At 37.1% G+C, this 15593-nt stretch overlaps 1 protein-coding gene across 5 annotated transcripts in view; it reads left to right on the top strand.

Moving 5' to 3' along the window:
- The window catches only part of UCHL5 (ubiquitin C-terminal hydrolase L5), a 63153-nt gene extending 55102 nt beyond the window's left edge, over nt 1–8051 (top strand). For all 5 annotated transcript variants that reach the window (XM_049867954.1, XM_049867956.1, XM_049867955.1 and 2 more), the window contains exon 11: nt 7801–8051. In XM_049867954.1, coding sequence (XP_049723911.1) covers nt 7801–7845 — 45 coding nt within the window. In that variant the 3' untranslated portion in view covers nt 7846–8051. The remainder of the gene's footprint in view (nt 1–7800) is intronic.
- The last annotated feature ends 7542 nt before the right edge of the window (nt 8052–15593 follow it).

Below are 15593 nucleotides of genomic sequence, written 5' to 3'. Positions count from 1 at the left end.
AGAGGTGGTCTGCTTCTGTAAAGATGTACAGCTTTGGAAACCCTATGGGGCAGTGCTACTCTGTCCTGTAGGGTCTCTGTGAGTTGGAATCGACTCTACGGCAATGGATTTGGTTTTTTCGTTTCGGTTGTATTAAAATAAAGTTTAAAATACTCTCCTTTCTTTAAGCAGAAAACAGATTTAATGTTAATAATTGAAATAACAGATATTTTCCTTTTTTAATTCAGCAAAAATATGAATTAAAAATCATAAAATGTAGAATTAGAACGGACATTAAGGGGGAAAAAAGAAAAACACAAAAAACAGGCTGCGTTAAGAAATAGATTTTCTTGTTCCTGGTCTAGGATCCCTTCCACTGAGGGAAAAATCTAACTTCTAAGATCTTTTTTTCTTCAACAGATGGGACTTAATAAAAGATTTGTTGAATAAATGAAATGCAGTTAAATTGTTTTTAAGTTTACACTATAAATCAATGTTTCTGAAAGTGACCATCCCTGGATACTCTTTAAAATGCATGCTGCCTGGCCCCATCCCGGAGACTCTGATATAGGGGGGAAGAATCTTTAATAAATCCCCCCAAGTGATTCTAATGCAGCTGGTTTGTGTACTGTATTTTGAGAAGCACTTTGAGCAGACACTGCATCACTTTGATAAAAGACCGTAATACATGGTAGGTATATTTTTCTTACTAATTTTAAAGTTTACAAAGCAAAGATACATTTCAACCCAGCTGTTTGATATTATCTTAAATTCAAAAAAACTGATGTGAGTTAATGCGATTTTTGTACGTATCTTACTACCTAGTTCCTAAAATAGGTGTGACCTGACTTTTAGCATTAAAGGCAAAAACTATTGCATAAGACTACTCAATGTTTTCTTTGCCACATAGGTTTTTCTATTCGTGTATCTCAGGATATTAAATTTTCAGGAAGTCCAAGATGAGAAACCAATACTTAAAGTTTAGATGAGTAATTACTCTCCTGTGGTTCTTGAAATGCTTGGTTAGCAGAGTACCTAGACATGGTGTTCTTTGTATGAAACACTGTGAAACATTTCTCTATTGAAAATATTAAACAAAAAATAACAATATAGAGTGTTGCACTAGATCATATGACATGTTGTACCAGCTTTTAGGTATAAATAAATGTTATTAGCGAGCAGACAGATGTTCTTAGGGGAATTTTAATGTATAAATTTTGCTTTAAAATTAGTCTGTGAATATTATTTTTTTGTGCCAGTTAGGAAAAGAAATAACTCATTTGATTTTAATGACAGAATATCCCGAGATTTTTGTGAGCTTTTCAGTTTTGCATTAGAATCATATTTGCCTAGTTCACATTATTTGGACACAAGGTGGCAGTATGTGAATACCTGGTTGTAGTGGAACACGAACTCAGCGTGCTCTTGTTTGCATTTGTTTTATTGAGAGGGGTAGTTAGTGAACTTCTAGCCCTGGTGGCGTAGTGGCTGAGAGTTCGGCTGCTAACCAAAAGGCTGGCAGTTTGAATCCACCAGCCACCCCGTAGAAACCCTGTGGGCAGTTCTACTCTGTCCTGCAGGGCTGCTGTGAGTCAGTCAGCTTGACAGCTACAGGTTTTAGCTTTTGTCTATTTCTCTATATTATTCATTAATTAATAATATTACATAAACAGTATTGAGATACATTTATTTTGTGCGTATATGCAATATCTCTTATCCTGGGAGGAGGAAGTGAGGGAGGGGCTTTGGTGCATACAGAACAGGTAATTTCTCCTCCATGTCAGTAACTAGTTGCCATTGAGTAGATGCTGACTCATGTTGACCCCATGTGTGTCAGAGTAGAACTGTGCTCCACAGGGTTTTTAGTGATTAATTTTTCAGAAGTAGATTGCCAGGCTTTTCTCCTGAGGTGCCTCTGGGTAGACTTGAACCTCCAGCCTTTTGGTTAGCAGCCCAGTGTGTTAACTGTTTATACTACACAGGTACATGAATATAGCTTTGAGTTGTTTTTAGTTGCTCTTGAGTTGATTCTGACTCATGGCAACCCCATGTGAACAGAGTGGAACTGCTGCATAGGGTTTTCAAGGCTATGACCTTTTTATTTTATAAGTAGACTGCCTGGCCTTACTTTCGAGGAGCTCTGGGTGGGTTTGAACCATAAATCTTTAGTAGTAGTCCAGCACTTAACCATTTGTAACACCGAGGGACTAAATAGCCTTGTTAGGTGCCACTGAGTTGGTTCTGAATGTAGCGACCCTGTGTACAACAGAATGAAACACTGCCTGATCCTGCGTTATCCTCACAATAGTTGTGATGGTTGAGCCCTTTCGCCACTTAAAATTTCATATCCACAGCATTTTAAATCTGTGGTTGGAATTAAATGTTTAATTACAAATCAGCACAAGTATATTTTTATTCATATTATTTTAAAAAAAGTACCATTGTGTCATATATATCATTTTCAGCTCTTAAATGCGATGTTAAAATGTAAAGCAGATTGAAAAATTGCTAGAATATATATAAATATTTAAGATTGGATTTCATAGTTATATATAAGATGAATTTAATAATAGTTATTTAATAGTAATACTTCTAAGAAAAATTCAGAAATGGATTATTAGAATCCTTTCTAATTTTAAGGGATAGTAGGATAAGGAAACAATGTGTGGAAAGAGTTTCTTGTTGTTAGGTGTTGTGGAGTTGATTCCGACTCATAGTGACCCTATGAACAACAGAACAGAACAGAACACTGCCTGGTCCTGCGCCATCCTCACAGTTGTCGTTACGCTTGAGCCCATTGTTGGAGCTACTATGTCAATCCATCTCATTGAAGGTCTTCCTCTTTTTCCCTGACCCTCTACATTACCAAGCATGATGTCCTTCTCCAGGGAGTAGTCCCTTCTTGATAACGTCCAAAGTATGTGAGATAAAGTCTCACTGTCCTCGCTTCTGAGGAACATTCTGGCTGTACCTCTTCCAAGACAGATTTGTTTCTTCTTCTGGGAGTCCATGCTATTTTCAGTATTCTTCACCAATACCGTAATTCAAATGCATCGATCCTTCTTCGATCTTTGTTCATTGTCCATTTTTTGCAAGCATATAAGGCAACTGAAAATACCGTGGCTTGGCTCAGGTGCACCTTAGTCCTCAAAGTGACATTTTTGCTTTTGTAACACTTTAAAGAAGTCTTTTGCAGCAGATTTACCCAATGCAATACCTTGTTTGATTTCTTGACCACTGCTTCCATGGGTGTTGATTGTGATTCTAAGTAAAGTGAAATCCTCGACAGCTTCATTATTTCCTCTGTTTATCATGATTTTGCTTATTGGTCCAGTAGTGAAGATTTTTTTTTTTTTTTTTTTTTATGTTGAGGTGTAATCCATACTAGGAAACCCCTGGTGGTGTAGTGGTTAAGAGTTTGGCTGCTAACCAAAAGATCAGCAGTTCGAATCCACCAGGCGCTCATTGGAAATCCTGTGGGGCAGTTCTACTATGTCCTATGAATCAGTTCGACAGCAATGGTTTGGTTTTTGATTTGGTTTAATCCGTACTGAAGGCCATAGCCTTTGATCTTCATCAGTGAGTGCCTCAAGTCCTTTTCACCTTCAGCACATAAGGTTGTGTCGTCTGCATATCACAGGTTGTTAATGAGTCTTCTTCCAATCCTGATTCTGTATTCTTCTTCATGTAGTCCAGCTTCTCAGATTATTTGCTTAGCATACAGATTGAGTAAGTGTGGTGAAAAGATACAACCCTAATGTATAACTGTTCTGATTTTTAAACTGTGCAGTATTCCCTTGTTCTGTTTGAATGACTGCCTCTTAGTCTATATACAAGTTCTATGTCAAGGATTTCATTTTACTTCATCCACAATCAACACCTGTGGAAGCAGCGGTCAAGAAATCAAATGACACATTGCATTGGGCAAATCTGCTGCAAAAGACCTCTTTAAAGTGTTAAAAAAGCAAAGATGTCAGTTTAAGGACTAAGGTGCTCCTGAACCAAGCCATGGTATTTTCAGATGCCTCATACGCATGTGAAAGCTGGACAGTGAATAAGGAAGACAAGAAGAATTGAAGCCTTTGAATTGTGGTGTTGGTGAAGAGTATTGCATATACCATGGACTTCCATAAGAGCAAACAAATCTGTTCGGAAGAAGTACAGCCAGGAGGCCCCTTACAAGTAAGAGTATCAAGACTTGGGACATGTTTTCAGGAGGGACCAGTACCTGGAGAAGGACACCATGCTTGGTAAAGTAGAGGGTCAGTGAAGAAGAGGAAGGCTGTCCACAAGATGGATTGACACAGTGGCTGTAACAACGGGCTCCAGCATAACAACAGTTGTGAGGATGGTGCAGGACTGGGCAGTGTTTTCTTCTGTTGTACATAGGGTTGCTATGATTCGGAACCAACTGGATGGCACCTAGCAACAACAACGTGGGTACTCTCTGCCTTGTATGTCTTTGGTCATTTAATTATATTGTGTTGTCAAGCTTACATCATACTCCGGTAATTATATTCTTGTTTAATTTTACTAAACATTCTGTTACGTGTATCTTGAGATCAGTAAGGAAAGAAGTACATACTTTCAATTATGTCTGAAATCAAATTGTATTTTTATTATTTAAAAACAGAAAAGTTCTTTGTTTAGCATTAATCTGTGCAAAACTATAGACATCAAATTACAAATTATGTTTGCAGGCAGTTAATTTTATTATTTTGTTATATGACACATAAAACATTTGTGCTTAGTATATTAACTCTACGGCACACACTCAGCCTTGTCTTACTATTGTATGGTAATTGTATTACCTAATACGTTATAAAAAATATTGTAATTTTTCTATTTATTCTGTATCTTATTGAAAGAAAAAAAAACTTTTATTGTATAATATCAGGAGTCTAACTTACTGGTTTCTCTCCAAGTGGCATAATGGAAAGAACATTGTATTCTAGTACTCTAAAATCTTGCTTCTCAAAGTATGGTCCAAGGACAAGCAGAATTGTCATCACCTGGGAGTTTGATAGAAATTCAGAATAGTAGGCATTTTACTGAATCAGCCTGCATTTGAACAGGAGTCCCAGATTATTGTTACGTACATTGAAAAGCACTGCTGTAGAACATGTATTTTTTGACCTCTGATTGAAGTTTTACTGTTTACTAGGTGTGTGACTTCGATTGAGCTCGATAACATCTGTGAGGTTTGGCTTCTTCATCTGGAAAAGAATAAAAAAATAATTGCTGCATTAAATCTTATACAGTTTTTTATGAGGATCAAATGAAATAATATGTAAAAACATTTTTTCACTACAAGTAAGGTCAGCACAGTAATTAAAACATCGTGTGCCACCAGGTCTCCTAAAATATCCTGGACTGGTATAATAACAGGCATATACTGTATTTTCATGCAAATAACTGCGTCAAAATTAACATAGCTCACTTACAAAAATACCTCACTGGGGGAGGGTGCTGTTGGCAAACAGACGCAGAAGGCGTGCGTTATTTGTATAAAAATACAGTAGACCAATGGAGTAGAACGGAGAGTCCAGAAATAAATCCACACATCTATGGTCAACTGATTTTTGACAGTGGTGCTAAATCCATTCAAAGGTGAAGGAAGAGTCTATTCAATAAATGGTGCTGGGAAAATTGATGTCCACACGCCGAAGAATGAATTGGGATCTGTGTCTCACAACATACACAAAAAACAATTAAAGGTGGGTCAAGGGCCTAAATGTGAAAACTAAAACCACAAAATTCTTAGAAGAAAAATACTGGGGCATCGCTACAGGGCCTAGTTTTCACCGATGAATTCTCAGATTTGACAAAAACACAAGTAGCGAAAGACAGTAGATAAATGGGACCTCATAAAAATTAAATACTTTTTTTCATCAAAGGACGTTATCAAAAAAATGAAAGGATAGCCTACAGATTGGAAGATCATTTTTGGGAATTATGTATCCAATAAGGGTCTAATATGCAAAGTATATAAACAACTTCTTCAACTTAACAACAAAGACGAACAACCCATTCAAAAAATGGTCAAAGGACTTGAACAGACATCTCATCAAGGAAGGCATTCAAATGGCCAACAAGTACAGGTAGTCCCCGACCTACAACGTATTTGAGTTAGAACGAACCTCACTTCAGCCATCCGTTGTTTTTTGTTTTAAATTTTTTATGTGTATACCTTATCGTTAGTAATAAGTACCACATACAGTGTTGCAGCGTGTAATTTGCTGGTGTTATTCTCAGATGTTTACTCACGGATGTTCAAAGATCAGATTTATGAAGATACTGATAATAAAAGGTAATAACAATGAAAACTAAAAAAAGAGGTATTTGACATATCAGAACTGACTTATGACAGAGTCATTGGAGCAAATCCCCTTCTAAGTCAGGGACTACCTGTATAGGAAAAGATGACCAACGTCATTAGAAGTTGTTGTGTGTGCTGTCAAATTGATTCTGACTCATAGTGACCCTATAGGACAGAGTAGAACTGCCCCATAGTGTTTCCAAGGAGGGGCTGGTGGATTCGAACTGCCACCCTGTTGGTTAGCAGCCTGAGCTCTTAATCACTTGGCCACCAGGGTTCCCGTTAGACATTAGATGCAAATCAAAACTGTAATGAGATACCACTTCAGCCATAATAGCATGGCAGTGATCAAAAAAATGGAAAATAGCAGGTTTTGGTGAGGTTGTGGAGAAACCGGAACCCTCATCCATTGCTGGTGGGAATGTGAAATGGTGCAGCCACTATGGAAAACGGTCTGGCAGTTCCACAAAAAGTTGAACATAGAATTACCGTATGATCTAGAAATCCCAGTCCTAGGCATATACACAGAAGAAGTGAAAACAGGAATGCAGATAGAAACCCATATACCATGTTCACTGCAGCACTTTTCACAGTAGCGAAAAAGTGGAAACAACTGAAATGCCACTCAACAGATGAATGGATAAAGAGAATGTGGGATATAACCACAATGGAATACTAATTAGCCATAAAGAAATGGAATTCTGATGCCTGGCACTGCATGAATAAACCTTGAAAACATCGTGCTGAATAAGTCGAATCACAAAAGGACAAATACTGTATGATCTCACTTACATGAAATAAGCAATATATAGAAATCAAAGATTATTAGTAGTTACCAGAGGTGGGAGGGTGGAGGAAAGGGGGGGTTTTGTTTAGGGGGCATTGAGTTTATGTTAGTGGTGGAATGATTTGGAAAAGGATAGTGAGAATGCAAAACTTGAAAAATGTAACCCATGTCACTGAAATGTACATGTGGAAATTGTTGAGATAGCTTATATTTTGTTATGTATACATTCACCACAATAAAATAATTCTATGAGTATTGACAGCAAAGGATGCATAACGCTTTAGTACCGTTGTTATGTTAAACTCATTTAACCATAATTCAAATATGCTGAAACCAAAGTATTTTTCTTACACTTTATTTGAATGAGAAACGGGCAAATATCATGTAAATGTATTTTTTTTTAAATAATGAATATGACTTTATGGAATGAGTCATATTTTTTAAAATTATTACAATTATAATAATACATTGCAACTTAAGAAAGAACTGCAAACCAAACATAACCCTTTCTTATTAAGGGCAAAGCTTAGGTCTATAATTGTCCAGGAGTGGCTTGTTGCAGCGCTCAAGTTACAAAATGTAATGCTGTAGATATCTTGTGAACAATACATCTCAAGTCTTTGAGCTAGAGAATACCCTCTTAGACCCATTTTACATTAATAATAGCATCTAAAACAGACTTAAGAATTTGTAACATACTATCTTTAATTTTTAGGCAAAAGAAAAACAGAATGCCAAGAAAGCTCAGGAAACCAAATGAAGAGGATACTTTGGGATGTGTGCACATTTCTGCTTCCACACTTACTTTCATGGAAACCATTAAAAACTTGGAGCAACATCGTGATTGGCCCAGTGCACGTCTGGCGATAGCACCAGTCTTGTCTTTAATGCATGGATTCGTACACTTTTTTCCTACCTGCATCATGTGCATGTACTACATCCTAAATAAAAGTCATGTTAAGAGTCGCCTGCCCAAATTCTATTATTCAACGTTGTATCTGAGAATTCCTGTTGGTTTTCTGGGTATATAACTACTGTAATGAACCTAGACAAGGCACAAATGATTGTTCTTTACCTGTAATTTTTTTAATCTTTTGATTCTTTAGCCCAGTTAGAGACTGAAAATGTATAAATGTCAGATATCGCTTAAATCGGATCTCTTGTTTCTTCTCATCATTAATGGAAAAAAAAATATCTTTGATATTTAAATGTAATGAGGGTTTTAAAACTGAATTTTGTTTATCTCCTGTATCAATCATTTGACCAAGTATGATTTTAATGCAGATCATTTGAAAAGGACAAAAGTACAATTTCTAGTGATTTTCATGCCGCCAATAGAAAAGATAATAAGCATCCTGGCTTTATTTTAGCGAACTTTCTCAAAGTGTTTGGGGTTATTTGTTTATTTATTATAGATTTATTTCAAGAAGATGTGACCATTATGCGTCAAAGCAAAATTTCAGGATAAGAAATAGTAAATCTTAAAGATTTTTAGTGTTACTCTTAATTTGGCAACATTTTTACAAGCTGTTAGGCTGTATCATTATAAAAAAAAAAAAATTTGGAGGTTTGACAGTTCAGGCTATCTTCTTTGAAAAAGGAGGAGGGACTCGTTTTATCTCAATTTGAACAAAATTATCACAGCCCACCAGTTTACAAGAGCTATGTACATTTTGTCCACAATGGGGTTTATTACTGCTTTTGGGAGTTGCTTTGTTTTTCTGTTTTATAAAACAGTATTGTATTACTGCTCCTAATCTTCTTTTCCAAGTCAAACTTTAAAGGAAATTTTTATAAAACTTCTTTTCATAAAGGAAATTATCTACTTTTTTTCTTTACCAGGCACATTTCTGAAGTTAATACATGACTTTTTAACATTTTATTATGGCAAAACTTAAACATGTGTAGAGAAAATGTGTACTTATCTTTCAGCTTCAAAACATGGGTTTTTAAGGGTTATTTTTAGTCCTACTACATTGTAGTGTTATTAAATGACTTAGAACTAATGTGAAAAAACTTGTTGGGAAGTTGAGTAGAAAAATACACGAAATGTTTGTCCTGCTTATATAGTTTCAACAGAAGGTAATGAAGCTATTTGGAGAAAATTTGTTTTGCTCTGGAAACAGTACTAATTTTGGAGTATTTTCAAAGTCACGATACAGTTTTTTCAAATGGTTTCCTAAGGAGTATTTGAGATTCATCTTGATCCCATTCATTTATTTCAACTTAACTTATATGCCCTTTTTTATAGAGGCTTTTAATTTTGTAAAGTAATTCAAGGAGTATGTAATCCTTACCAGTAAGTGGTATCCAGTAATCAAGACAGTGCGGGGCTGGCATAAGGATTGACAAATTAATAGACTAGAAGAAAGAGCCCTAATGGAATAGAAGACGGAGCCTAGAAGTAGGTCTACATTTGCACCGTCACTTGATTTTCAACAATGGTGACAAAGCAATACAACAGGGAAGGTGGTAAGTGTTTTGAACAAATAGAGTGAGACTAACTGAATATGCATATGGAAAAAAATGAGCCTTGACCCCTTACTGCATACCATGCACAAAAATGAATTTGGGATGGATCATAGACCTAAATGTAGCTAAAGGATAAAGCTTTTTAGAGAAAAATATAGGAGATTATCTTTGTGACTTGGGGGTAGCCAAAGATTTCTTAGGTCACAGAAGCAATAACGATAAAGATCTAAACTTAGAGTTAAACAAAATTAAAAACTTACCTTTGATGGACACTGTTATTAAGAGGAAACAGTATCAAACCTGGACACTTCAGAAATAGCTTCATTAACTGTGTTAATAGGGGTGTTTTTTCTTACCAATCTAATCCAAAAAAAACCTTGACAGGAATTTCCATAGCTCATGGAGCTTACGGTTTATCTGCTTTTTCTCTGATTGCAAATGCATTGTGACACTTGGTTGTTTCTGCCAGTGAATAAAGAAATGGGACTAGGCTCTGCCTGGGTCCTGTGTATTGCCGGTTTGAAACTAAGGCGTGAAGCTTGTTAGTTGCTGTCGAGTCGATTCCGATTCAAAGCTAGTGGGTAGAAAATGGAGGAATAAAGAGCAATCCAGAAACAAAGAAATGTTAGCTATGTGGAAAGTTAAAGAAAAAAAGAGTCTCCTTAGTTCATTTTGCTTTTGCCTTTTCTGTCCTAAAATCTCACTTAGTGATTGGTTATGTGAAGATATTTCCATTCTGTTTTATGCCTTTTAAAATAGCTAGTAAATTCTAAGAGATGCGCTTCTGCTATTCTAAACAAAAAAGCTTGCCAACAGCTGGGACACTGGCTAGTCTCACCTCATATGTTTGGTTTCCAAGGTAGCTGCACTTTTATTAGCAGTCTGCCGTCAGCTGGACCGTGCCACCAGAATAGACAAACACTGTATTTGTTTTGGGATCATGAACCATGAGGATTTATGCTGCTCCCCTGTTTAGGACCATGATACATACTTCTGTGTGTATTGGGGTGTTAGATGCAAATTAATACCTCTTCTTTAATTCTCATTCTTGCCTATAACATTCTGAATATATTCAGAAATTTTTTTTTTTTTTTCAGTAGAAGGATTTTGTTTCCTTTGTGTGTGGGGGGGATGGCTCTTAAGATTTTCCCCTAAAAAAAAAAAAAAAAAAATGGAACAAATAAGTAAAAATAAAATTTAAATTACCCATAGGTCTACCACCAGGGTGACAGGGATGACCACAATAACATTTTAGTGTATTTAGTGATTTTTTTTTTCCTGCTTGTATGCACATGTTTTGCCCTCTCCTCACTCCAAAATGGGTTTTCATTGTGTGTATCATTTCGTAACTTGATACACAATTTCTCATTTTTATGTCAGTGATGACTTGTAGGAGACAACACACTCTAGCTATTTTAAGAGGGATGCAGGTTAATATTGGAAATTTTGACACTACTTAGTTCTTTACAAAGTCATTGTAAAATTTGAAGGAATGGGCTCAAGTTTGGGCCTCCAGTAATGACTCCCAGCAAAACATGCTATGCCTGCAGTAGTCCAAGGGTCAGCCCACCATTGAAATTATCAGTGTTTGAAAATGCTGCTGTAGCTGTGTACCAGGAAAACAGAAACTGCCATAGTATTTATTGACACCCACTGACTACACTGGAATGCAGAAAAATTTGACCTCTCTGTGGCTGCACATGCCATCCCAAAATAGAGCAACAGGCAAAGCTTAAAACATGACTTTTGGTGTAAGGGAGCCTGGGATATTTGTTTTTCCCTCTCCAGTCGCAGCAATGGAAGACATACTGGAAAGAGGAGGTTGGAATGGATGCTGAGTGCAAACTCACTCAGTCATACCTATAATCCTCTAAAACAATTTTTCTCTTTTACATAATAAGTAATAAGTACTTGTTTTGGAGAAATAGGAAAATACAGAGAAGAAAAAACATAAAAATCAAATATAATTGCATTACGCAGATAGGATCACTGTTAGTGTTTTGATGTATATCTTTCCAAAGGATGCATATGTTTACACTCACATACATAGTTATTTCTATGTAAATGGAATCATGTAATTGCTTTTTTCTCCCACAATTTTTGTATCAACAAAGGCACTTGTGTCACGTTTTCTTAACAGTGGCTTGGTATTCCATTACATGCTCTAACATATTTAGCAAGCCCCCAGTAAGGAGTAAAGCATAGAAATAAAATGCACAAACTGAACAGCCTGATTCGTAGGGTAAGATTTCATCATTCTAAATAACGTGAATTCTTAGTCAGGCATGTTCTTTAATTTCTTTTTCTTTAACATGTGGTTAACTGGCCTAAATAAAGTGGGTAAAGATTCATCTTTTTAAATACACATAATGTTTTGTGTTTTTGACGATTATACCAACTTCTTGGAAACTACTTCTTCAGTAACTTATTCAATGTATATCTGAGTTGTTCTAGATGTTGGAGATAGAGTGGTGAACAGATAAAGCCCCTGCTCTCATAGTGAGGCAGATATAAACAAGTGTATAATGTAATTTTTCAGGTAGGAGTAACACTAAAAAATAAAGTGGGGCAAAAGGATGGAGGGAGGTGAGGTTTGACAGGATGATCTGTGAAAGTTCCTTTAAGGAGATGATATTTAAGCAGAAACCTAAATGAAGGACATTCCCTTCTGTAGTACAAATCAGCCGTTTCTTAGATGGATTGCATACAGGCAGAACCAAACATTCAATAGCTCAGAATATTAATTTATAATTATTTGGTAATTACATGGTTATGAAAGTTTATTTGGGTCTCAATACGAAAATAGGTTGAATAAAAGTTATATATAGAAATGGTTAGGGAGGTGGGACCAAGATGGTAGAGTAGTCAGATACTTCCGGTGGCCCCCTTTAACAACAAAGACCTGAAAAAACAAGTGAATTTCTTACATATGAGAATCTAGAAGCCCTGAACATCAAAGGTCGAGGAATCAGTCTGAGTGGCAGGGGTAGGAAGACATGGTTCAGAAGCAGTGAGGACTTGCCAGACCTGACGGGGCAGGAACCGGCACCCTGCAGGCTGGATTGGCGGATGAGTGCCCTGAGGCAAGCAATGGTGTTCCCGACGTATCTTCCACATTAGGAGAGACTGAGTGGCAGAGAGTCTGCTCAACCCTCTGAACCAGTGAGAAGCGGCCCTCAATCAGCAAAAGATAAGTACATGTGTCTAACCTACCACGCAGATCAAAAAATACCCCATTTGGAAAGAACCTCTCCCCCCGGCCCCTCCCTACTCTGCACTGGGTCCCAGGTCAGCTTCAGCAATTGCCAATTGCTGCTTTCCCTGGCTGGAAGTAGGGCCCGTCACCTGCCATGAGCCATTCTTCCAGCCTGGGAGAGGGAACAAATTAACAAAGAGGAAAAAACAATCTCCAGCTCGCCTAAACAAGGAACTCAGGACAGGTACAGCTCCTTTGCCTAGGCACAGGCATAAGGGGTCCATGGACTTCGAATGACTTTCACCCCTGCATAGACCTGTGTGGGCCCATTTCAACAGCACAGGCAGACATTAGCACTGTGCAACAGGGTATATACTTGAAGCCTAACTTCACTGTATATGGTGGAGTGGCAGACTTGTGGTATTTGACACCACCCTGCCCATTAAGCAGGGTCCTCACCTACCCACACCAGGGGTCTGAGGACTGGTGGCTCCATCCATGCCACCTAGCCACCTGCAACAGGGATCCAAGAATAAGTGGTGCCTCCCAGTCATTACAACCAACAGCAATGGGTGCCCACAGTCCAGATGCAAAACGCATCCACCTACGCACTCTGGGAAAGAGGCACACTTTCCTCCCAGACACTCAGGGCAGCCATCAGCCCCCTGCCTTGCTCAGCATGTAACCTCCACTGCACCCAGATACCTGTGCCTACTCCAATCACCCCTACCCTTCTAGGACTGTAGGTAAGAGCCTGCACCACGCAGTTGGTGACTTACTATCTGGACACCTGAGCTGAATCCATACAAGAAAAGTACATGCCTAGTAACAAATCTAACCACCTGGTGACAGTACATTAGAGCTTCAAAGGCGCCAATAATCAAACTAGCTCACACGAGCAGCCTATTTGGGCATATCAAAACAAAACAAAACAAGAAGCTAGGACACAGCAAACATAAAATAAATAACATTGATGGCTCAGAGACAACAGTCAATATCGAATCACAAAGAAACAGAATATGATTGTTTCAGCAAGCTGTCAAAACAAAGAAGAAATCTTCCAGAGGAAGAGAACTTCCTGGAATTAATGGAGGTAGGATACAAAAGACTAATGTACAGAACCCTTCAAGAGATCAGGCAAAACACATATCAAGCCAAGGAACACACATACGAAGCAACAGAGAAATTTAAGATTATAGAACAGCACAATGAAAAATTTACCAGGCTGCAAGAATCCATAGAGAGGCAGCAAATGGAAGTCCAGAAGATTAACAATAAAATTTCAGAATTAGACAACACCATAGAAAGTCGTAGGAGCAGAATTGAGGCAATGGAAGTCAGAATTAGTGAGATTGAAGATAAAGCACTTGACACCAACTTATTTCAGGAAAAATGAAATAAGAGAATTAGAAAACATGAAGAAATCCTAAGAATTATGTGGGGCTCTATCAAGAGGAATAACCTACAAGTGATTGGAGTACCAGAATGGGGAAGGGGTGGGGGAATAACAGAAAATACAGAGAGAATTGTTGAAGATTTGTTGGCAGAAAACTTCCCTGATATCGTTAAAGATGAGAAGATAACTATCCAAGATGCTTATTGAACCCCACACAAGGTAGATCCCAAAAGAAAGTCACCAAGACATAATCAAATTTGCCAAAACCAAAGATAAAGAGAGAATTTTAAGAGCTGCTAGGGATAAATGAAAAGTAACCTACAAAGGAGAGTCAATAAGAATAAGCTCAGACTACTCAGCAGAGACCATGCAAGCAAGAAGGCTATTGGATGACATATATAAAGCCTTGAAGGAAAAAAATTGCCAGCCAAGAATTATGTATCCAGCAAAACTGTCTCTCAAATACGATGGCAAAATTAGGGCATTTCCAGATAAACAGAAGTTTAGGGAATTTGCAAAAAACAAAACAAAATTATAAGAAATACTGAATAGAATCCTCTGGTTAGAAAATCAATAACATCAGATAACAACCCAAGACTACAACACAGGACAGAGCTACCATATATCAACCCAGATAGGGAAGTCACAAAAATAAATCAAAGCTAAAACTCCAAAAATAGGGAAAGAGAGATGTCAATACGTAAAAGATGATAACATCAAAACAAAAAAGAGGGACTTAAAAAAAAGTAGTCATAGATTTTTCATACGGAGAGGAAGTAAAGATGATATAAAGAATAGATTAGTTTAAACTTAGAAAAATAGGGGTAAATATTAAGGTAACCACAAAGGAAACCAACAATCCTACACATCAAAATAAAAAACAAGAAAAACACAAAGACTCAGCAAATACAAAATCAACAACAATGAAAAAGATGAAAAGAAAACACATAAAGAAAAATGACTCAGCACAGAAAATTAAGTGGAACGAAGAAACTGTCAACAACACACACAAAAAAGACATCCAAAATGACAGCACTAAACTAAAAAAAAAAAAAAAACTCATACCTATCAATAATTATGCTGAATGTAAACCAACTGAATGCATCAATAAAGAGACAGAGAGTGACAGAATGGATTAAAAAACATGATCTGTCTATATGCTGCCTACCAGAGACACACCTTAGACTTAAAGACACAAACAAAACTCAAAGGATGGAAAAACTATATCAAGCAGATAACAATCACAAAGCAGCAGGAGCGGCAATATTAATCTCTGACGCAATAGACTTTAAAGTTCACCACAAAGGATAAGGGAGGACACTATATAATGATTAAAAGGTCAATACACCAGGAGGACATAACCATAATAAATATTTACACAGAAAATGTATAAACTCTAATAGCATTGAAAAGATAGACCGCTCCACAATAATGGGAGGAGACT

Source organism: Elephas maximus, chromosome 24 (genome assembly GCF_024166365.1).
Source record: "Elephas maximus indicus isolate mEleMax1 chromosome 24, mEleMax1 primary haplotype, whole genome shotgun sequence".
NCBI classification, from domain to species: domain Eukaryota; kingdom Metazoa; phylum Chordata; class Mammalia; order Proboscidea; family Elephantidae; genus Elephas; species Elephas maximus.
This window is presented reverse-complemented; position numbering and strand designations above follow the sequence as displayed.